Genomic DNA, 24,354 nt, shown 5'->3' with positions numbered 1-24,354 from the left:
GGTAACTCATTTTCACCAAAGCTAACCTTCTGGATTGTGTCCTTTATCTGTTTTTCCTTTTCTTAGAACTTGCTTCATTAAATTTTCCACAATCGCCTTACCTCTTAAGTATCTCCCTCTCCTCTGGGTCTCTCCTCTCCGTCTAAAAACATGCATCACTTTTCACTGACTTAAAAGAGCTTAGGGGTGTCTGGGTGGCCCAGTCTGTTATGAAGCATCTAACTCTTGGTTTGGGATCAGGTAATGATGTCACAGTTTGTGAGTTCAAGCCCCACATCAGGCTGTGTGCTGGCAGCATGGAACCTGCTTGGGATTCTCTCTACCCCTCCCCTCAGTTCTGTCTCTTAAATAAATAAATAAATAAATAAATAAATAAATAAATAAATAAAAGAGGTTACCCACAATGCCTTATCACATTACTTCCCTGACTCTCTCCTTCACCAACCAGTTTCTTGAAGAATACTACTGCCTGTACTCCTCACCTTCTGTTCACTGCTAAGTCTTGAGAGTACATTGCTTATTCTCTTTCATTCATCACCTATATAACTTTGGATACCAGGTCTACTGACCTCTCTCCTCTTGTCCTTATCCTTACACTCTTCCACATAAATCAGTACTGATAACCACAACTTAACTGAATATAGTTCATCTCCCTTGGTTTTTATGATACTCTCTTCTTTTTTTCCTGCGAAATCCCAGGCCATGCGTCATTCTTCTTGAGATTCACAACTATGGAGTATAAATGGTTTCTAGGGATTGCTTTTGCCTTTTTCATTATCATAGTGGTAATTTTCAAATCTGTCAGCTTGAGCCCAACTTCTCTTCCCAACTTCTTCCCTGTCTTCTCTCTGAGAATAATATCTTGTCCTCAGGAAGTACAAAAATTGTCATCAGCTTTGTTTTTCTGCCTTCCCCAACTGCTATGATCTCTATGTTATTCTTTCTTCTTCCTTTTCTTCTTCCTTTTAATCCTTTTCTTATTTTCCTAACTGAAGCCTGTATAATTTCTTTTAACTCCACAGTCATAGACTTTTAGGTCAATAGGTGTCAAATATGACCAATTATCAAAATTAGACTTTCAGAGGGGTGCCTGGGTGGCTCAGTCAGATAAGCGACCAACTTCGGCTCGGGTCACGATCTCACAGCTTGTGAGTTTGAGCCCTGCGTCGAGCTCTGTGCTGACAGCTCATAGCCTGGACTCTGCTTTGGATTCTGTGTCTCCCTCTCTGTCTGCCCTTACCCCCTCACATGCTGTCTCTCTCTCTCTCTCTCTCAAAAATAAATAAACATTTTAAAAAAATAAGTTAAAAAAAATTAGACTTTCAGAGGGACACCTGGCGGGCTTAGTCGGTAGAGCCTGCTACTGTTGAGCCCAGGGTTATGAGTTCAAGCCCCACGTTGGGTGCAGAGCCTAGTTTAAAAAAAAAGTCAGATTTTCAAAAATTATGCTTTAATGAGTCTCCCTGCAGACATACTGAATTAGAATCTTCAGGAAAGTCCTAATATCTGCATAATTTTGAAGTTTGTCATTGGTTTGTGATTTGGGGGTATGACTAGATTCTATTTCGGTAACATTTTTGTGTCCTCTCCTTTGTGGTGGCCTCTCCTCTGCCGTTCCCTTGCCTCAGGCCTTCATTATCTCCCCCTTTGACCACAGCAGTAGTTGCCTAACCGGTGTCCTTGCCTGCAGCAGTCTCTCCGCCAATCTATTTACTTTCCTTTGAGATTAAGCTTTGTTTTGATAAGGCCACACCTCTTTCTCAGAAATTTTAAATGGCTTTCATTTCCTATAAAATAATTCTGTATTGCTAACCTAGCCCTCAAGATGCCTTCACCATGTAGTGCTACAAACATTCTCCTCATTAAGCACCTTCTTTGACCTTTAATTCCAACCGGAAAGACTAATTTACACTAATTTATGCACTTGCCTCTTTCGTCTCTCTTTTGGCTGTTCCCAGTACGTTAATCTCAACACTTACGTGCTGAAATAGAGCTCATCTTCAAGGCCCACCTGAAATTCCTTCCCCTTCTCAATACTATCAGTGGGAGTTAACTGCTGCCTTCCCTGGGTTTTTTTGTAACTCGGTCTCTCTCTTCTAATACTTATCCTCTACCTTTTAGTGTAGGGTGTGTGTGTGTGGGTGTGTGGGTGTGTGGGTGTGTGTGTGCTATTTGAAGGAATATGCATATGTAATTCATCCTCTTATCTGTCACATTTTATCTAATATATTTTTGATGCTTGCTAAAACATATTTCTTGAATAACAAGCAATAGCCAAAATGTACATAACGCTGTTCAAAGTGTTATGCATTTCAACCATTTAATTCTCCCTAGATACACAAGATGTTATTTGGCAGATACTAATATGATTGTCACTTTACTGATGAGGAACTTGTGTCCCAGAGCAGTGAAGTGACTTACCAAGGTCACACAACTGGTAAATGGCCTTCAAGTAGTCTGACTCCGGAGTCCTTGCTCCTATAGCTGCAGTTCTGCCTTTTTTGTGAATAAATCCCACCCAGTCAAACTCAGTGCATGCTTTTTTTTTAAAAAAAGTGTAATTTGCCAAGGGCCCATATCCAAAACAGATCTTTTTCTTTTAATGGAATTTGACAGAAGCAAATTGTAAAATTTATTATAAATAACCTTCAGGAAAGTAAATGATGTGATTTATAATTAGGATGCACCAACTTACAGAAAGAAGTAGATATTGGATTGGAGGAAAGGCTGAGGTTGTTGAAGAACAATTTGAAGCCCTATTGCACAGTTCTATAAAGATAGTGTAAATCAGTGTTGTAAATTAACAAGTCATTGAAATGAACAATTTTTGATCCTTACACTCATTTAATTATACAATTTCTAAGAAGTGTGGTGGTTTCCTCTCTCCTGAGAAAGGAGAGGGAAATTCCAGAGTATTTGCAAATAAACACTCATTCTGTGGTTATATTAAAGCTGCTTTATCAACCAGGAAAAAAAATTTGTTTTTTTACAAATGCGTTTCACAAAATTGCACCTGGTTAAAAAAAAAAAAGTAACAAATGGATAGAAACAAACACAAACTGTAGCAGGACCTGTCTAGTAAAGACAGAATCGAATAGTAAAAATGGCTCCTTTTGGGGACTTGGGAAGCACAGTGGCCAAAAAAACTGTATGGCTGCTCTTTCGTTAGTCTTATCTACTAATGCCAAAACCATGGTACCTAGAGTTAAATAAAATTCCAATGCTCTCACTCTTTTTTTGCCCCTAAGGAAGGGAGATTTAATTTTAAAAAATTTTATTTGAGTATATTTGACACACAATGTTACATTAGTTTCAGGTGTAGGACATTGTGATTCAGTTTCTCTACACATTATGCTTTGCTCACCACAAACTTAGCTACTATCTGTCACCATGCAAGTCTATAAGTATCATTGATTACACTCCCTATGCAGTAACTTTTATTCCTATGACTTATTCATCCAGAAACTGAAAGCCTCTACCTCCCACTCCCCTTCTTCCATTTTGCCCATCTTCCTACCCACCTCCCCTCTGGCATCCATCAGTTTGTTCGCAGGTTTAATAGATCTGTATCTGCTTTTTGTTTGTCTGTTTATTCATTTGTTTGGTTGTTTAGATTCCATATGTAAGTTAAATCATACGTCTTTCTCAGTCTGATTTAATTTCACTTAGCATGCTACCCTCTAGGCACATCTGTGTTGTTGTAGATGGCAAGATCTCATCCTTTTTATGGCTGTTTAATATTCCTGTGTGTGTGTGTGTGTGTGTGTGTGTGTACCTCCCACATCTTCTTTATCCAGTGCTCTTACTCTTAAAAAAAAAAAAATGTGGAAACATAATTTTGAGCCTAGGACAAAATTTGCTACTAATATCAGATACCCATGAATCAGTCTAACCATTAACAATTTGAATTCCCAATGAAAGAGGAGAAAAAGAGAAAAAAGGTTGGAATTAAGATCTCACAGATTTTAAGCTGTCCATATGACATTCCAAATATGTAATACGCATATGACAAATATACAAAGAAATTTTAATGGTATATCATTGGGTACAAATCACTTTGGTCACTAATATAGAAACATTATCCGTATTGATGTTACTGTCGTCTTGGACAGCCTCCTTCTCTGTAAATGATACACATGGCATCCAATCTGGATATTGCCTTTCTTTCTTAAACACAATGGTTCCTCTTATTTTCTCTGTAAGGGCTTGGTCCAAGGTTGTTAGTAAGAATAAGCAATAAGATATTAGTTTACTTCCACATGGATAAAATTCCTGGCCACACCTGTGGGTACTGTGCCATTGCTTACATGAACAATGATAAGCCTGTGTATAACACAGATATTATACCACTTTATGGTCTGTTATTATTGTGTATACCTGCAAACAGCTCTGTATGTGGGTTTCGTGTTAGTTTTCTCTACTTACAGATATTATTTAACAACAGAGCGTAAGTAATATCCTCAAAGCTTTTGTGAAATACATTACATCATTTTGAAGATGAGACAATGCCCTAGGGCACCTGGGTGGCTCAATAGGTTAAGCGTCCCTTTTTGACTCAGGTCATGAACTCACTATTTGTGAGTTGGAGCCCTGTGTCAGGGTTTTTGCTGTCCACACAGAGCCCACTTCAGATCCTCTGCCTCACTCTCTCTCTGCGCCGCCCCCCCACCAGAATAAATAAACACATTAAAAAAAAAAAAAAAAGACCAGACAATGCCCTGATAATCTGATAGCCATAGGAAGAAGAGATGCAATTAATCACATTGACAGAGAAGATCCAAAGGATTTAGCTCAAGTAGACTTTTTAGAATAGTGACATGGCAAGCGAAATAAAAATAAAGTAAAATTTTAAGTTCGTGTTACAGTTTTGCAATGTGATAGCTAGAGAACCAAATTAAAGGAAATAAGTGTGAGGTCAGCTGGCATTTATCCAGATTGAGGGTCTACCAGAAAACAATTCTGGAACTGACATATTTAACACACTGTAAAAATATTTTCTTGAACACATCTTTAGTATTAATTTTTATGAGACATTGTGTCAGAATTGACTCAAGACTTCAGTGTTGAATGTGAGCCTGTTAACTCTTAATGACTACTGTGTGGTGTCCTATCAAACCATCTGTAAAATATAACTGGTTATTCATGGCCAAATACATAGTAACCTAATTTCCAAAAATTATGAGGCCATATAGTAAGATTCAAAATATAGATGTAAGCAGGTTGAAAGACACATTGTATATTTTCATAGTATTATAGAAGCTAAATGTGTTGGAAATTGCTGTTAGGTGTCTGAGCATGCCTGGGGATGAGTGTTTTGAACTCTTTAATGGCTGAGTAACTGGTAGTGTAGTTAGTAAACTAGGTTAAGCCAGTCTTCAGTTGTTAGTTGGCTGGCTTCGTGTTTGTTCTAGACCTCCTAAAAACTTCTGTCATAATGTCATTGTGTGAAATGTTTATGAAGTGTGTTAAAAATCACTATGTTGGCTGTGAACCCAAGTGATAATTCTCCCCATAGTTCCAAGACATCTTCCTCACAAGAAGAAAACAGACCATTTAACCTTTTCCTTAAGTATCACAGACCTATTTGACACCCCCCCCCCCGGAGGATATTATCTGGCAACTTTGAAGTACATGGTTCAAATGGAATTACTCTAATAACAGTTTGTGCAAGGTCTATGTGGGTATGTCTCATCTAACTTGATTATTCTCCTTAGATTCAAAATTATAGTCTGCAAATTGAAAATTATATATAGCTTTTGCAAGGCGAGACCATAATTCTAGGCTTGTACTATTTTTTTTTCATTCCCAATAAATCACACTCAAAGTAGGCCTGACACTGGACTGTCCTTTAGCATCCAGGGCAGCCCTAAGTCAGCTGGTGACAAAGTACCGTTATTTAGGTTCTCGGAGACCTTGAGACTCCTCTGAAAACCTGTTCACATTCCTCCTCTCTGCCTCTGGAAAATACACTCTAGACCAATATTGATTAACTCTCTTCTCTGCCTACAGATCCATTTTTTCACCTGTACAGATCCTTCCAAATTAGGCTTGCTTTCTTCCCCTATCAGTTAAGGGTCCAGGTAAATCCGTGTCCAAAGGTGGTATGTGTAGGCTCCCACTATTAGTTGTGTTTGCTGTACCCATTGTCTAAGATGTCCTGCAGGCTACTTAAATTACCTTCTAGAGTTGAAGTTTATTCTTGTGAATCACAATACCTTCTTGAGACTCATTGCCATCAGTTTTAAGTGGGATTGGGTGGGTTAGACTAGAATAGAAAAGGGAGAGGAAAGAGAATAGAAGACACTGAGAGGTCCATTTTAAATAGGCTGGTAAGGGGGCGCCTGGGTGGCTCATTCGATTAAGTGTCTGACTCTTGATTTTGGCTCAGGTTGTGGTCTCACAGTTGTGAGTTGGAGCCCGCGTCAGGCTCAGGGCTCACAGCACAGAGCTTCATATCCTCTCTCTCTCTCTCTCTCTCTCTCTCTCTCTCTGCCCCTCCCCCACTCAACACTTGCTCTCTCTTTGTCTCTCTCTCTCTGTCTCAAAAATAAATAATTGTTAAAAAAATTTTAAATAGGCTTGGCAGGGGAGCACCTGGATGGCTCTGTTGGTTAAGCATCCAACCTTGTCTCAGGCCAAGATCTCATGCTTTGTGAGTTCAAGCTCCACATCAGGCTTCCTGCTGTCAGCTCAGAGCCTGCTTTGGATCCTTTGTCCCTGTCTCTCTCTCTGCCCCTCCCCTGCTCACTTGCTCTCTCTCTCTTTCTCAAAAATAGATAAATAAACATTTAACAAATAAATAAATAGGCTGCTCAGGAAGTTTTCAGTAACAGTTTGGATGTGGTGGAAATTATAGTCTACACTCTGACAGCAACCCTCCTCCAAGTGTGATCTTCAGATTATGTCAGGTAAACAGAAGGGTTCTTTTTTTTTTTTTTTTTAGGTTAACTTATTTATTTTGAGGGTTGAGGAGGGACAGAGAGAGAATCCCAAGCAGGCTCTGTGCTGTCAGCACAAACATGGGGCTCGACCCACGCACCGTGAGATTGTGACCTGAGCCAAAATCAAGAGTCAGATGCTCTCGGGCTCTGTGCTGACAGCTGAGAGCCTGGAGCCTGCTTGGGATTCTGTGTCTCGCTGTCTCTCTGCCCCTTCCCCTCTCACACTCTGTCTCCCAAAAATAAATAAAACGTTAAAAAAGAAAAGTTAAGGAGTCAGATGCTCAAGCAGCTGAGCCACCCAGGTGCCTCCAGAAGGGTTCTGTAGCCAAATAGTTTTGGGAAATTCAGGTACAAAAAAAGCTCAACGTGTTTTTTTATTAACTGATTTTTGGGCTCTTCAAATAGGTAAGAAGGGGCTATGTATAGCCATGCACTATTTGCCTAACTTGACTAAAGTCATAATGGTCATGAGAATAAGGATGATAGTGGGTAAGGCTTACTGAGCTTGTGCTTTGTGCCAGGTTTTGTGCCAAGCGCTTTAACATGGATGGTTCCCCCCCACACGTCCCATGTGGTGCAGCACATGAGGGGAAATGAGGCATGGGGTCAATCTATGTGAATGGTTGTACTAGTACCAGGAAGGAAGAGAAAGTCTGAGAGGAAGGGAAATCTCCAGACCTGGAATTATAGAGCTCAAGGGACATGGAGGTGCACATTTGGAAATTGCTGTCCCTAAAGTGCTCATTGAAAGAAAGTGACTGTGGAGATTATGAATTTAGAAAGGATGCCTAACAGGGGCACCTGGGTGGCTCAGTTGGTTAAGCATCCGACTTCGGCTCAGGTCATGATCTCGCAGTCCGTGAGTTCTAGCCCCGCGTCGGGCTCTGTGCTGACAGCTCAGAGCCTGGAGCCTGCTTCCGATTCTGTGTCTCCCTCTCTCTGACCCTCCCCCGTTCATGCTCTGTCTCTCTCTGTCTCAAAAATAAATAAACATTAAAAAAGTAAAAAAAAAAGAAAGAAAGGATGCCTAAGAAAAGTGAAGAACCTGGCATATAGCGGAGAGCAGAGATGTGCAAAGTCTAGCCTGCTGCAACAAACATTTAAGAGCTCTTAAAAACCCCTTTAGAGAACAGGAAAACCAAGTCCTGTGGCTCCTGTCTCCAGATTCTGTTGTAAGTGTTTGTAGATTCATGATCTGTTCTACCCACAGTATCCTAATGCTGACTTGGCAGTTCTGTGAACTGTGTGTCCTGTTGTATTCTTCCAGGACTTTTGGTTTATTTGCTGAGAACACTGGTAGGTGACTGTGCATTGTGGGGTTAGTGTCGTCCCTTGTTAAGAAAGCTTAAGAACACACTTAATATGTTCTCACCAATAAATGGGTCAGATCAATGAAATTTCTCTGCCTCCAAGTATCTGCTAATTTCAGAATAAAAGGCCCATAATTTAGAAATAAGGCCTTTCTATACCTTGTTTTCAATTACCTTTTTTTCTCATTTAAAAATAATACATGCCTGTTGTTGGAAATAGCCCCATAAATATCTTAAATCTACACATTATTTCACAGCTGCATTCCTTGTTTTACATTGATGAGTTTGTTTTAGTAGCACATCCAAATTGTTAGAATCAGAAGGTCAGTGAGGTAAAATTAAAACAAGTACTTTAGAAGATTGTAAACACAGAATAAATTTCAGCCTCATGTAAATGAGGTGTGATTTCCATAATAAAGCCATTATTGTTGTCACTGGTGCATAGCAATAAAGCCAAGGCTGCAATTACAAAGAGAAGAGATAATACAGCACCATACTTTCTTTAAAAATGGCAATTAAATTCATTGAAATCATATTTTCCACTAAAACATAAAGAGATTTTATGTATTCTCAATGGAATCTACAAAATCCCATAAGTAGACTTTCTTAATGATGGTAAGTACTAAATGACATATCCACTTGCTGATTTTTTTTTTCCTTTCCACAAGTAATTTCTTTCACTAAAACCTTTTCAGACTACTTCGTTTTTCACATTAATGACTCCGTGCTAATTTAAGTATTTAAATCAAGTACTTTGAGGATTTGATTCTTTTTTTTCCCTCCTTGTCATCGAACTTCATCTTCACACCAGCCTATCTTTTTTAGCATGACCTTAACGAAAAATTGTAGTAAAATATACATAACACAAAATTTACCATTTTAACCATTTTTAAGCGTACAATTCAGTGGCAAAAAGTACGTTCACAATGTTGTGCAACCATCACCACTATCCATTTCCAGAAGTTTTTCATCAACTCAAACATGAACTCTGTACCCGATAAACAGAATTTCCTATTCCCCATTTTTCTCAGTCCCTGGTGACCTCTCTTCTACTTTCTGTCTAGAGGAATTTGCCTACTCCAGGCACCTCATGTAAATGGAATCCTACAATATTTGTCTGGCTTATTCTAATCAACATAATGTTTTCAACATTCATCCACATTGCAGCACATGTCAGAATTTCATTCCTTTTTAAGACTGAGTAATATTCCATCGTATGTATATACAATAGCAACCATTTTCACTGCCAACAAAATCACCACATAACTAATAGGCAATAAAGCAATTTGGCTGTAAAAGATAAAAGTCATGAAAAATAAAAGAGGGCATTCATGAAGAAGAACATGATGAAATATGAAAAATGAATAGCAAAATTAAAAAGACCTTATTGTGAATACAAAATGTTTTAATACATTTTATTTTTTTTACATGGGCTCCATGCCCAATGTGGGGCTTGAACCCATGACCCCAACATCAAGAGTCGCATGATGTACTGACTAAGCCAGCCAGGAACCCCTGAATACATTTTATTATTTTTCTGTGTGCTTTTTTTTTTTTTTTAAAGTTTATTTCTTTATTTTGAGAGAGACAGAAAGAGGCAAGTAGGAGAGGGGCAGAGAGAGGGCGAGAGAGAGAGAATCCCAAGCAGGCTGTGTGCTGTCAGCTTGACCTCGTGAACAATGAGATCATGACCTGAGCTGAATGCTTAATGGACCGAGCCACCCAGGCCCCCCACCTCTGAATACCTTTTAAATGTGTGTAGATTGCCTGAACAGGTATCAGGTTTTATTTTGTGGATTGTACCTAAGCATTTGTCTTCAGAGGCTTTCATTCATAGTGCTATACTTTTGTTTGTTTGTTAATTCATCTCCTTGTTCATCGTCACACTTTTTTTGTTTCACTAAAATTTCTTCCTTTATTAGCAGAGTTACCAGTTTCCAAACACTAGGATGCATATTTGTAACTGAGCTTTGAAGTACATTGTAAAAGCCCTTCGACACTGTTGGTTATTGGCACAGTGTCACAGTTCACTGATAGACATCCTAAAGTTCTATAGGAAATGTTGGTTCAAAACTCGGTGCCAGTGTAGAGACCATTCTGAAGGCTAAGATTTATATAAAATGAGTGTAGTGTGTCAGTGGAAAAATGAACCAAACCCTCAACCAGTTGCCTTTTTAACTTTGCTAAAATGTTTGCCCCCAAAATGCTTGCAGCAAAGATGTTTCTGGTGATAGTACCTAGAGCCATTGAAGTTCTGTTTTCTAACAAATTCACCTGTAAACATAAGTTTCTAGTGTGGCCGGTTGTAAATACCTGTTTCGGTAAGCACTGACTTATACAGTCAACAGAAAAGTTACTAGTCGTTCACCAAATGTGAAATGTCAGCTTCTGAAATATACAACCAATATGATTTTCACTAAGTGCAGCATTAATTTTCTGCTTACCAAATGGAATTCCCAGTAGCTATTAGCATCACCACCCACCACCACCCCCACCCCACGTCTGTCCCCATCACCCACTCCCAACAGCCCTTTTCCCTGTGGTCAGTTACTCCAGGCCCCAAAGAGGGTGAAGGTACGTCCTCAGAGGTGGGTTAGCATAAAGCTGATGAAGTTTTAAGTTTTAGAGCCTCTCCCTTGCATATAGGCCCTTTCCAAGATTTTATGCCTAATTTTGCTTTTTGCAGTTTTTATTTTTTTAAAGATATCTCTTCAAGTTTTATGAACTTCAGGCCCACAAAATCTGGATGTACCCCTAGATATGTTTCTTCCACCTGAAATCATGTCCTCAGCGTTGTTGCACTGCTGAAAAACCAGCCTGGGGTTTATTGTTCAACTCGCTGAGTTATTTATGCCTGGCTTTCTTCCTTGCAGAGTTTCTGATCTGGGGTGCCAAGCCACCACACTTGTCTGCAGAGTTCCAGAAAAACATAGGCCTGGGTGTTTCTGGTCAGGCCCCTGTATGCTCTCTCAGCTCCCCCACTGAGCTCTGTCAGCACACAGCACTTGTTGGGCTAGGCACTTTAGAGGAACATGAAGGCCAAATTTTGAAAATTGGGTTCCTAGTTTTCCATGCAGAGTATGCATGTCCTTTTGTACTCTGCACAGAGCCATAAATAGAATTTTGTACTTACACAGTGGAACAAAGAATGCAATTGCCAGAGTTAATACCTAATCTTTAAAAAATTTAATGAGTATAGCATAGGAAGTTTCCTAAATATTAGGGTATCTTGTCATTAGTAAAAATGAGCCTCTGGCCCTTTATCAAATTGTATGATTTCATTAAACAAAAATGAATTTTTATAAAATTTAAATAAATCTTAATATATTTTCCCCTGTCCTGCTGTAAGGCATTAATGACAAAGGAATTATTCATCTGTATAAGCCGTGTCTTATATTATTCTTATTTTCTCTGTGAAGTTATAATAACTCAGGCAATTTTATATTTTTTTATGAAGGGTATTTTTGGGAAGATACCAGCATAGTGTCTTTTTAAAGGCTTTTTTTCTCCTCAAAAAAAAAAAAAAAAAAAAAAGAATGTTCAGGTTCCATTTTCCTCTTCCCCTCCCCCTTTCCCTTTCTTTCCTTTCTTTTGTCCTGTTTCTTTTTTTGCCTTTCCCTTCCCTTCTCAAAGAATTCCATCCTAAAGCCCTCTTCACAATTACCATCCACAGGAAGATGTTCAAGCATGGAGTGTGGGAACCCTGTTCGTTGTGAGGGGGGCATCTGTGTGAGGGATGGGGTACAGCCCAGCTTGAGATGTCAGAACCCAAATAAGCTTGAGGGGTCATCTGTGCAAGAGAAGGAATAACAGCACCCAGAGATTAGGTACAATCAACTAGGGCAATTGGTCAAATAGATAAATATATTAAGAATAACGAGAACTAGATTTCTTAACAACAGACAAGAGATTTACACAAATTAAAGGAAAAAAAGTGAGAATTAACCCTGTGGTTTGGATTGGATTTGGAAATATTAGTGTGAACTAATCATGTTCATTACATAGAAATAGCTACAGTAATCTAGATGTAAACGTGTGTGTGTGTGTGTGTGTGTGTGTGTGTGTGTGGTGTGTTCATATGTGTACCTACATAGATTCTCTAGCTCTGTCTACAGAGAGGGCTTAGGAGCAGAAACACCCCAATAATAGCGAGCGTATTGACCACCTAATCTTGGTTTCTAAATGCCATTCTCCCCAAAAAGAAACCAGAACTGGATCAGGGAAAGTACAAGATAAGTTTGAAACATCTTGTTGGGCCAGAAATCAAGGAAGTACTTACAGAATCATGAGAACGTAACAAAAGGCACAAAGGGCACAGATGCCATCTTATCTTGTAAGGGCTTCCATTAATCAAATTCAGGATAATTTGGGCATCAAAATGATAGTAGTCAGTAATAACCCTTTTTTCAAGTTTATTTATTTATTTTGAGAGAGACAGGGACAGCACGAGTGGAGGAGGGGAGACAAGCCTCAAACCCATGAACCGTGAGATCATGACCTGAGGAAATCAAGTCAGACACTTAAGCTACTGAGCCACCCAGGCACCCCAATAACCCTTTAAATAAATTGAGAATCTGTGAGTCCATATTATAAAAATAAATAATGGATAAATCACACATTTGATAAGAGGAAGGGTTTTATCCAGTTTCAAAGTAATCCCACACAGATAATTAGTAATCACAAAGGAAAACAGACTGACTTCACAGTAGAGAATCTGTGCAGCCACTACCTTAATCACATGACCTGAATGAGCAGCCTAATGGGACAAATGGAATTTTTGTGCCACCCAATAAAAGAATGCTATAACAAGAACCCAGTATCAGTTCTGTGACTTTTGCCAAATTTTTTAATCTGAATCACAGGAAGAGATCAGATGAACTCAAATTTAAGGACACTCCACAGGAAAAACTGGCCGGTAATCTTCAAAAGTGTCAGTCATAAAAGCCAAGGACATACAGATGAACTGTTTGGGATTAAAGGAGACTACAGAAACATGTCAGCTGTACCTTTCCGCTGCAAAAAAGATAACAGAAATAATGGACAATCTTGAATGGGATCTGAGGATGGCAGGAATATATGAGTACTGATTTCCTGATTTGATGGTCCTATTGTGTTTATGTAGGAGAAAATCTTTGTAGAAAATACACATTAAAGTTTTCAGAGGGAAAAATGAAAACAACAGAAAAATTAAGTTTTGGGGCTCCTGGCAGGCTCTGTCAGAAGAGGGTGTCACTCCTGATCTTGGGGCCAGGAGTTCGAGCCCCATAGTGCATGTAGAGGTTACTAAAAAAAATAAACTTAAAAAATGTTAGCTTAAAAAATATATTTAAAAAAATAAAGTATTCAGAAGGTGATGGAGGAAGGCAACTTTCAAGTGGTTCAGGGAAAAGAAAAACTATGTTGTCATACTGTACTTACAGCTCTTCTGTAAGTTTGACATTGTTTCAAAATAAAATTTTAAAATTGCTAAAGTCATATTATTTAACTATTCACATTTTCAGAGTGCATGTAAATTTTAGGCATTACTTGGTAAAATGGTGGGTGTATTTGGACCTTGAAGTCTGTCCTAAGAGTTGTCAATGGTGTGGTCCATCCTGATGTCTTTCAGACAGCTTGAAATGTGTTTATTTGCAGCTGTTATGATCTGATTCGCTTTTCACGTCTACTATAGGTAGTCATTTAAATAATAAAATCCCCTTTTTAAGGTTATTATTCTACAATGCAAATATCAAAGACAAATGAGTAATGAAGTCCTTGGCCCTGAAGAGATCTCTCCTGAAAACTACAGAAACAACTTGCACGAGAAACAGCAGCCAGAATAAGCTTAGTGTTCACACTAGCAAACCTGTCACTTCACCTTTACTCTAACATTAGCTATAAAGTTTGGTGTCTTCTCTGTCAGAAAAAAAAAGGGATGAGTACATACTTTTCCATGACACACAAGCTAGTTTTTATATCATTTGTGTTTTAAATTGTTGGGTTGGACTACGCTAATTTCCAGAGCAACACCGCTGCCTGTCATTTTCTGGTGGAAAGCTTTTAAGGGGATTTACCTGGGGATGAAATGTGATTGCATCTCTGCAGTTGTTCATGGCACTTCCTGAACAGTCCAGCAGGTGGTAGTCTAGGAGAGGAACAGTTCTCATTCTGCACCACCACCCCACCCCCCCAGCCCCATCAGGAAAACAGAAAGAATGTGGACTCAGCAATGTGCCCTCTCTTTTCTGGCATAAGAATGGGATTTCCAAGGTTGTTCTTTCAAAATGGGTACTTAGGCATACAGAGTGTTACAAGAAAGGAGCCAATATACATTTGTGTGTATCTGTGACTATGCAGGATCCCAGAGCTCAAAAAAAAATTTTTTTTTTATTTCTAGAAGTCCCGCTGGTTTTATATCTCTTTGCCCTGATTTCTGTGACATGGCTTTGGGGAGGCCTGCACATGGCTTACAGACACTTCTGGATGTTGGTCCTCTTTGTCATTTTCAACAGTCTACAGGTAAGCTTACAGTCCGGTTGCTGGTGGAACACATGTATGCTCATGAACACGGGCATGGAGTTTCAATGTAAAGGAATCAAGTGCCTACACGTAGGTGAATTTTTACACACAACATCACGCAAAGTTGCAGAATAAAATGATCAAGGGCTGAATCTTTAATACCTAAAATATGGCTGGGCTTCTAACTTGCTGTTTATACTGATAATATAAAGGGTAAAATATTTACCCTCCTTTATTTAGATAACATCTGAGTAAATACAAAAACATATTTCTTTTTCAGCAGGATTGATGTTTATAAACTTTGCAGCAGGTAACCATGGACGGTGGCTGTGTCTAGATGTTAGAGCAATTGAAGAGTGAAATAGATAGCAGTGTTCAAGCAGTCCACTCTTACGCCTGGTGCTTAGTGAAATGAGAGTGTTTTGGTTCACTGAAAAATGATTGACATCCTCTAAGTCTGGCAATGCCCAGCTTAAATTAGTTTTGTGAGCGTGCTTGGATAGCATAACTAGGAATTATATAACTATAGCAAAAATTAAAGCTGACTTTTTTAGTGCTTTTGTTAAATGGAAAAAAAGTTGCACCCTGAAATTAACAAATGGAACAAATGAACTCATTTTCCTTATTTTCCAAAGTGAAAAGGTCTGTCCCAGACCAAAATAATATCTTGAATTTACCAAAGATCTCTCTAAAAAGTCCTTATTTGGACCACCATGTTGCAAGGAACATGAGTAGAAAAACCTGTTAGGATTACAGCATACAACTGAAACGAGACTCAAAGCATATTTTGATTTCATTTTAAGGATTTTAAGGAAACAAATTATTTAGTGACAGCATATCTTCCAGCCCAGTGCCTAAGCAAATCATAATATGGATTTAGGAAGGACAGAAAATACAAAGTAACTTGAAAGTTTGGCATCAGGTTGATACAAGGAGGTGTGTAGACATCTCTGTATAGCCACAGAGATCATCAAGCACCTGCTGCTGGCACATTGTGTTAATGCTACAGTCCCAGGGTGGAGGGGACAGGCCTGCTCCTTTACAATGTGATGATTCAAGGGAGTAAACAGCGGTTAGAATACACTATGCCAGGTGCCGTGCAAACAAAAGGGTTGAGTGAAGCACCTGTTTACTCCTGCAAGTGCTAGCATTTGAGATGAGCCCCGGAAGTGAGCCCTTCAGATCAGAGGCCCTGTCTGGTCAGCTTTGAATCCCAGGGGTCTGTTGGAACTAACACCGAGGTCCACACTGGCAGCCTGCAGATGTATTTTATTTTGTGGACACACAGTGGTATACAGAACAGTGTTTTAAATTGTTTCATATTTGGGGGCAGCTGGGTGGCTCAGTCATTGAGAGTCCCAACTTCAGCTCAGGTCATGATCTCACCACTGTTTGTGAATTCGAGCCCCACATCAGACTTGCTGCTGTCTGCACGAAGCCTGCTTCGGATCTTCTGTCCCCCTCCCTTTCTGCCCCTCCCCCTGTTCTCAAAAATAGAAAAATAAAACATTAAAAAAAAACTCTTTAAAAAATTGTTTAATATTTGCTGCAAACTTTTAAAATTGAGAAATCTCACATAAAAACTTGAATTTCTGGCTTTTCTTTAATAGCAGTACTTGCTTGGCAGCAATTGGCAAGTCCTAAGTGGATGCTTCCCCCTTTAGATGGGGCATGTGATCTTATTATACATGGGATAGACTTCGTTCATTCACTTTACCTGCCATTGAGTTTGCAATACCTTTAATGTTAAGTAAGTGATGAGTGTATGGTTAGAGATGAGCATTTCAGGCAGAGAAACAGTGTTAGTCTGGGCAGTACAAAAGGGAACTGATTAATCTCGCCGAGATTTAGAGAAGAGTTGGGGTGAGGGTGGCAAGAAGAAAGGCTTTGCGGTTCGGAAGGTAATGCTGGGAGCCGAGACAGACGAGGGTAAGTTGGCCTCAGTGCCATGTTACCATGCTTTGGAAGGGATGTTGAACTTCAGCTTTTAAGCAGTAGGAAGCCATCAAAGTTGGAGTTTTTATTTGTTTTGCTCTGATTTGTTTTTAAAATTTTTTAAATTTTGATTGGGAATCACTTGCTTGTACTACTTTTTAGAAGGATGACTGGAAACATTTAGGAAGGTAACGAAATGTGGAACAGCTCCAGTTAGAGGTGGGCTCCTATCATAGTCCAGCCTATAATATTTCAGCAGCATACCTGGGAATAGAGAGCAGGTGACAGGTTTGAGAATTGTAAAGATAACCATTAATGGAATTTGGTTAGCCAATAAAATGTAGGGATGTGGAGTATCAGAGAGCAACATCATGTAGAAATGCCAGGCTCAGGTGAATGGCTGGGTACCAACATCTTTAGTCAACATGAAGATCACATCAGGCATAGGGTTCTAGGAAATACGCAGTGAGGTTGGTGAGTTGGTAAGATGTGGGAGTCATTAGTAAAGTTAATTTTAGTTAATAATTGTATAATAATAATAATTTAGTAACTAGGTTTTAGGAGAGAGCTACAGAAAGAGATTATTAATGAAAGGGAACTAGAATAGAAGAGTTTGGAGTTTCTGGTAGAAAAGAAAGTTTCAGAAGAAAACAATACTAACTAACTGTCAAGTGCAGCAGAGAAGATAAATAGGCTGAGGACCGAGGGGCATTGTGGTGCAGTGCAATGTTCCCCACCTGTGGCTTGCAGCAAAATCATGTAAAGGGCTTGTTGAAACACAGGTTGTCAGGCCCCACACTGAGAGTTTCTGATACAGTAGATCTGAGCAGATCTGGAAGTTTGCTTTTCTAGCAGTTTCACAGATGATGCTGAGACAGCCAGGCTAGGGACCACAGTTTGAGAACTGCTGATATAGTGAACATGATCCTAACTCCACCAATCTATCCAGCTGACGAGTCATGGATACAAATTTTTTTCTACTTTCTTCATCTGTGAAATGGGAATACATACTATTTAGGATTATGGTGTGATTTAATTAAATGGCATAACATATTAAGCAATTGTACTGTACCTCACATGAGGAGCAAATATTTTTATCCAAGAAGTTGAATGGAGTCTAGAAAGAGAGATAAAGTAATAGCTTAGGAAGGATGTTTGGCTGGTTGGTTCAAAGGAGATTTTTTGTTTCTGTTTTCTTGTGAAAAGAACCAACAAAGAAGGAGAAACTGACAAGTGGAGGAAAGAAAGACTCTTTGCTGTGGCAAGATCATGGACAGGGCAGGAAGAACAGAAGTGATGGAGGAGAGATGTTTCTCTCTCTGAGGCTAGGGAGAGAGGGAGGAACATGGAAAACCATTTGGAAGCTGGAAGTGAGGAAAGTTGGAATTTGCATCTAATGCTCTCTCTTTTCTCTGAAAGTCAAGAAGCAAGGACATTTGTTGAGAAAAATGGGTTGAAAGCTTGAGCCTAAAAGTGGTAAAAAGTTCAGAGAAGTTTCTAGGCAGAAAGTAAATAGCAAACTATGGTGGGTTGGAAGATAGATGGTCAAGAAACAGACTGCTTAGAGAGAAATTGGAGGGATTCAGTGGAGGTTAGACACCTGAAATCCATGATTGAACCAGTCACCAGCAGTTAAATAAACGTGAACCTCAAGGTTAAGGTGGTAGCCAGTATAACCTATCAAACCACATATACACGAAAAAGTCTGTGGAGCACTTATGCAAGTTTACTAATAAACGAGGACTGTTGGACATTAAACTATATTTCATGGTGAGATATAAACGTAATTGTTATGGCCTGTTTCTTAGAGGAACTTAATCAAAGCTAAGTATATGTAAAAACTAAAAACATCTCAAACGCATATTTAATGAGTTTCATTCCATCTCTGTGGCACTCTGGAAGCCACGAGCTTATGTGCCATTCTGGCACACCAGTACCTTCCTGGTACCAGTGCTCAGTTAATCATTCCTAAAAGAATTGCCTGTTAAGAAACACTTGAGGGGCGCCTGGGTGGCTCGGTCGGTTAAGCATCCGACTTCGGCTCAGGTCATGATCTCGCAGTCTGTGAGTTCGAGCCCCCCTCGAACTCCCTTATGAAACACAGAGCCTGTTTCAGATTCTGTGTCTCCCCCTCCCTACCCCTCCCCCGTTCATGCTCTGTTTCTCTCTGTCTCAAAAATAAATAAACGTTAAAAAAAAATTTTTTTTAAAAAGAAACACTTGAAAAATATGATTTCTCTACGGTTCGTTGGAGTTCATTTAGTTTGTAAACTGTCTCATGTCATCAACTTGGGCATTTTCATAGAATATGGCTGTATGGTAGTAAGATCTTCCAAGTATGTTCCATGAAGACTTAGTGGTTAGTATTATTTTTTATTGGCTTTGTATTTTTTTTAACTGGCTTTTGTCAATATCTGCACCCACAAAAGTGTGTATCTTATGCTTGGCTACTGTATTTTGCTCAAAGGGGATTACTGCTTCATTTTTTTATCCAGATTATTATTATGTGATAGAGACTATTATTTTATCCAGACTATTATTATGTGATTAGGTGCCCAGAGACTAACAGATGAAAGTTATCTTTTTATAATAATCTAAATTTTTGTATATTTATTGTTTGATGAAATTTTAAAAAGGGAATCTTTTTGTTTGTTTGTTTTTAAAGTAAACTCTACCCCCAACATGGGGGCTCGAACTACCACCCAAGATCAAGGGTCGCATGTTCAATCGACTGAGCCAGCCAGGCACCCTTAAAAGGAAATCTTAAAAATTTTTTTTTTATTTGAGTATAGTTGACACACAATGTTACATTAGTTTCAAGTGTACAACATAGTGATTCAACATCTCTGTACACATTATGCTGTGTTGACCATAAGTGTAATTATTGTCACTATACTACACTATTATGATATCATTGACTGTGTTCTATATGCTGTGCCTTTCATTGCTGTGACTTATTCTGTAACTGGAAGCCTGTGTCTCCCACTCCTCTTCACTCATTATGCCTATCCTCCCACCCCCACTTCCCCCCTGGCAGTCATCAGTTTGTTTTCTGTTTTTAGAGGTCTGGTTCTGCTTTTTGTTTGTTTGTTTGTTCTTTTTTTTTTTTTTTTAATTCCACATGTAAGTGAAATCATATGGTATTTATCTTTCACATTCTGTCTTATTTCACTTAGCATAATACTCTCTAGGTCCAAATGGCACAGTCTCATTCTTTTTTAAGGCTGCATAATATTTCATTGTATATAAGTATTACATCTTCCTTATCCATTTGTCCATCAGTGGGCACTTAAGTCTTCCATATTTTGGCTATTGTAAATAATGCCGCAGTAAACATAGGGGTGCCTATATCTTTCAAATTAGTGTTTTTGTTTTCTTTGGGTAAATACCTAGTTGTAGATTTATTGGGTCATATGGGATTTCTGTTTTTAATTTTTTGAAGAACTTCCTTAGTGTTTTCCACAGTGTCTATACAATTTACATTCCCACCAACAGGGTATGAGGGTTCCTTTTTCTACACATCTTCTCCAACACTTGTTATATCTTGCCTTCTTTTTTTTTTTTTATCATAACCATTCTCACAGGTATAAGGTGATATCTTAACTGTGGTTTTGATCTGCATTTTCCTGATGAGTAGTGATGTTGCACACCTTTTCCTATGTCTATTGGCCATCTGTATATCTTCTTCGAAAAAATACCTATTCAAGCCCTCTGCCCATTTTTCAGTCAGATTGTTTGTTTGTTTGTTTGGTGTTGAGTTGTATGAGTTCTTTACATATTTTGGGTATTAACCCCTCATTCAATATATCATTTGCAAATATCTTCTCCCATTCAGTAGATTTTTTGTTTTGTTTTGTTTTGTTGATGGTTTCCTTCACTGTGCAAAAGTTTTTTATTTTAATTTAATCCCAGTAGCTTATTTTTGCTTTAAAAAAGGGTATCTTGGGGTGCTTGGGTGGCTCAGTCAGTTAAGTGTCCAAGTTCAGCTCAGGTCATGATCTCATAGTTCATGGGTTCAAGCCCCACATCGGGCTCTGTGCTGACAGCTCAGAGCCTGGAGCCTGCTAATGATTCTGTATGTGTATCTCTCTCTGCCCCTCCCCTGCTCATGCTCTGTTTTTCTCTATCTCAAAAATAATTAAAAATAAAAATAAATAAATAAGGGAATCTTGATCACTTGAAATATTATCAGGAATTTCTTGATCACTTTCTGAAGATTCAGGGTTGAGCTACCAAGCATCTAATACATTTGAGCTTTTAAGAAAATGTGTATGAAGTACTTTATAAAGCATGATGGATACAAATGCAAAGTGAGTTTAGAAAAATTATTCTAAATTTGTCTGCTATTATTTTTATTGCTTAATATCTTATTGACCATGATGGTACCACCAGTGCAAGACTCACCTCCTATCAGCTTTCTCACCCCAGGATGGAAAGAGCTTATTCCCCAGTAGGAAAATCCTTTAAGACTTAAATTACCCTCACCTTGGATCACCGACTATGCAGAAACCAGTCACATGTGAAAGGTACTCTGGCCAGACCTGGGTCATGAGCAGTCTCCATCAGTAGAAGGAGTTTAATTGTTATCACAAAAACTACATAGAATGGAATTCCCACCAGAAGAAATGATGCTTTTATCAATAAAAGAGGGGCAACAGTGGTAGGTGGGCCATTGTAACAGATGTCCACTATACATATTTTCTGAATTTCTTGTTCATTGATATAAGTTGGGATAAGGCCAAAGACAGCTATTGTCAAATCACTGGGATATTTCGTTGATGTGACCTCAGTTTATTATGAATATTCTTGGTATCTATCATCTAACCAAATGTCTCTATAGTCCACAAGAAATTCATAAGGGACCACATTTAATTTTTTTTTTTAATTCCCTGATCCATTAATCCAATAATCTTTGTTTTTTTTTTTTACGTGAGTTGAATTTATTTCTAAGATTTGTGTTCATGCTTATACATCACAGCTTTCTTAAACTGTTTAGTCCAAGGTATATCCAAATGGTGTAACAATAATGGGAACAATCACAAGAGTTTATCCTCAGCTGCTAGGCATTGCTTGAACCCTGTCAGTTGTTAAAATATGGAAATGGCTAGGGTTTAAACTCTTTGCCTATGTCCCAGGCTTAATCTAGGAGAATCCCCAAACTTCCAGCAGCTGAAAGGTTAATGCGTGGCCAGATAGGGAGCCTCCAGGAGCCTAACTCCAGCTCTAGACCTCCAGCCATTCTGATTGGTCAGTGTAGGTGCCACATTCATCACACATTTTGCATATCACTCCTAGCTTAATTACGTTCTAAAGTATTTTCTATTTTTAACTGGAACCAGTCAGATTCAGACTTAAATACAGCATTTATTTCAGATTTTCTTCTAGGGCTGCCTCACTAACTGACAATTTTTTCACATGTGTAGGGAATCCCATATAGGATAATAAGGGTAGCCAGCAATATCAGGCATGAGCTTCTTAAAGATGCTGGAAAACACGTTTTTGGAAAGGATTCATATACATAGAAGAACCTTTCCAAAAACTGAAATGCATTCTTGGAATGCATAAGCTGGCAAGGGAGCAGAACTTTACATAGTATTGGGATATGACACTTCTCAGAATGTGAGTTATGAGACCACATTGTTCAGAGTCCTGTTTGACTCTCTCTGTCTGTAACTGGCTTATACATGTTCGTTTATACAAGCATCTGGTCTCGAGATGTTCCCTAGCAATTTTTGAACCATTCGCTATTTCAGAGAAGGGAGTTACAACATGGAATTTGTAGCTAAAAATATATAGCCTATGTTCAAATTTAAGATCAGCTGGTTAAAATCATTTTTATTCCTCACCCCATGTCTTAAACATTAGGCTGGGAAATAAGTAACTCAAAGGTAGAGACAGTTTCTTTTACTTTTTTATTGTTTTGTGGTTTTTTTTGGTGGTAACTAGAGGTGTTGTTTTTTTTTTTAATGTTTATTTTGAGAGACAGAGAGAGAGAGCTTCGGCAGGGGAGGGGCAGAGAGAGAGGGAGAGAGAGAATTCCAAGCAGCCTTCACATTAACAGCCAGGCTTCATCTCCCGGAATGGAACAGTGAGGTCATGATCTGAGTCGAAATCAAGAGTCGGACACTTAACCAACTGTGCCACCCAGGTGCCCCAACTAGACTGTTTTGAACGCATAAATATTCTTTTAATACAGAAAAATAGTGTTTATTTTCTTACTCCTCTTTCTTTCCTTCCCTCCTTCTTTCCCCTTATGTCCTTTCTTCCTTCCTTGTTTTCCACGTATCTCTTGTCATTATATATTGAATTTCAGCTTTAAAACTAATGCCTTCTCTTAAGAAGAAATTCTCCCAAAGGAAAATAGTCCTTGAGGTATCATAAGAAATGGAACATGTTTCTGTGCTCAGGAAACGTACAGAGTTCATAGCAAACGGAATAGAGAAGAAAATTAATAATCCTCCTTTAATTTTCTTCTGTGAGAATTCCTACTTAGCATCCAGAGGGGTTCAGTGCAGGTGTCGGCTTAGATACAGTACATATTTAGTCTTGGCTGCTTCCTTTTGAGGATAAACAGCTCTTGGGAAATACACATTGTTAAATAATCAGTTACAGAGGACTAATTGTTTCAAGGCACTCTCTTTGCAATTGCTTTCCAACAGCCAACAGTAATAAGAAATGTCACTTTGTTTCCATTGGAGACTAGCACATGAACTATTCATGAAGAGTGGAAAAGCAATCTTCCCAGAAAACCCTGGAATAAACATGTTGAAGCCAGGGGAGGTTGGGACTCTTTCATTGATTTGTCCCAGAGCCATGTCAAGTTAAGTGAAAAAAAAAAAAAAAATAGCTACACTCCTTTTGTAGCGTGAGATGGAGAAACTAATGAATGCCTGGTGTGCTCTTCAAAACATCCCAGAACATTTCTATAACTTTACAAATAAATATACAGAAGCTAAGACAAGGAGGTGTATTTAAATTGTCTTGATTAGGTCATACCACTGTCTAATGTTCAGTAACATCTGGGCTTGGGAATCATCTTTCTGTTTTCCTATAGTAAACTTCTTAACTCTATTTGACAATAAATGACAACATCTCACGTTGCCTTCTCATTACCCTGTTGATTGGCCAGGCAGGGCTCTTGAGACAGACTGCAGGATTTTCACTTTTGTTTGTACTAGGTTTTGTAAATAAAAGTGTCAGGGTCTGATCTGCCAGTGGGTATCTTCCACGAATACAGTGTTACTAATGAAGGGACTGTATAGACTACCTTTTGACACCTGGCTTCATCCTTGCAAAACAGCTGCCTCCATTTCTCCTGCCCTAATGTTTCCATTTCAGAACTTTTTCCGTGCCCTTTCTGATCACATTTTTTTGCATTTCAACCATGTAGCATGCCCTCCTGGACTTGCAGGGCCCTTATCTCACCAGTGAAAAGATCTAGCACTCCTCTGATCCTTGAAATCACAATGCCACAAGAATTAGAGTAAACAAGCCACATACCCTCTTTTGTTAAAACAGTTTTGGGAGAACACAGCCAGCAGTTAACATTTGGAGCCATGTTTCCCCTGGTCATTCAGATTCTTTGCCTTAGTGTTAATTCATAATTTTTCCAGGGTGTAAAATTTTATTCTTATCTCTTGTATTACTCAAATATTGAGTATTCGGAGTAT

General features: G+C 38.7%; 1 protein-coding gene across 8 annotated transcripts in view; it reads left to right on the top strand.

Annotated features, from left to right (window-relative positions):
- Positions 1-24,354, top strand: part of ADGRV1 (adhesion G protein-coupled receptor V1) — a 590,892-nt gene that overhangs the window by 508,408 nt on the left and 58,130 nt on the right. For 7 of the 8 annotated variants that reach the window (XM_053907199.1, XM_053907200.1, XM_053907201.1 and 4 more), the window contains one exon: positions 14,628-14,749. In XM_053907199.1, coding sequence (XP_053763174.1) covers positions 14,628-14,749 — 122 coding nt within the window. Of the gene's footprint in view, positions 1-14,627; positions 14,750-24,354 lie in introns of those variants that run through there. The other variant, XM_053907202.1, reaches the window with a different exon arrangement.

This window comes from Panthera pardus, unplaced genomic scaffold (genome assembly GCF_024362965.1).
Source record: "Panthera pardus isolate Hobbes unplaced genomic scaffold, ASM2436296v1 HiC_scaffold_2, whole genome shotgun sequence".
NCBI classification, from domain to species: domain Eukaryota; kingdom Metazoa; phylum Chordata; class Mammalia; order Carnivora; family Felidae; genus Panthera; species Panthera pardus.
Note: the sequence above shows the minus strand (reverse complement) of the source record. Positions and strands in the feature narration are given on the sequence as shown.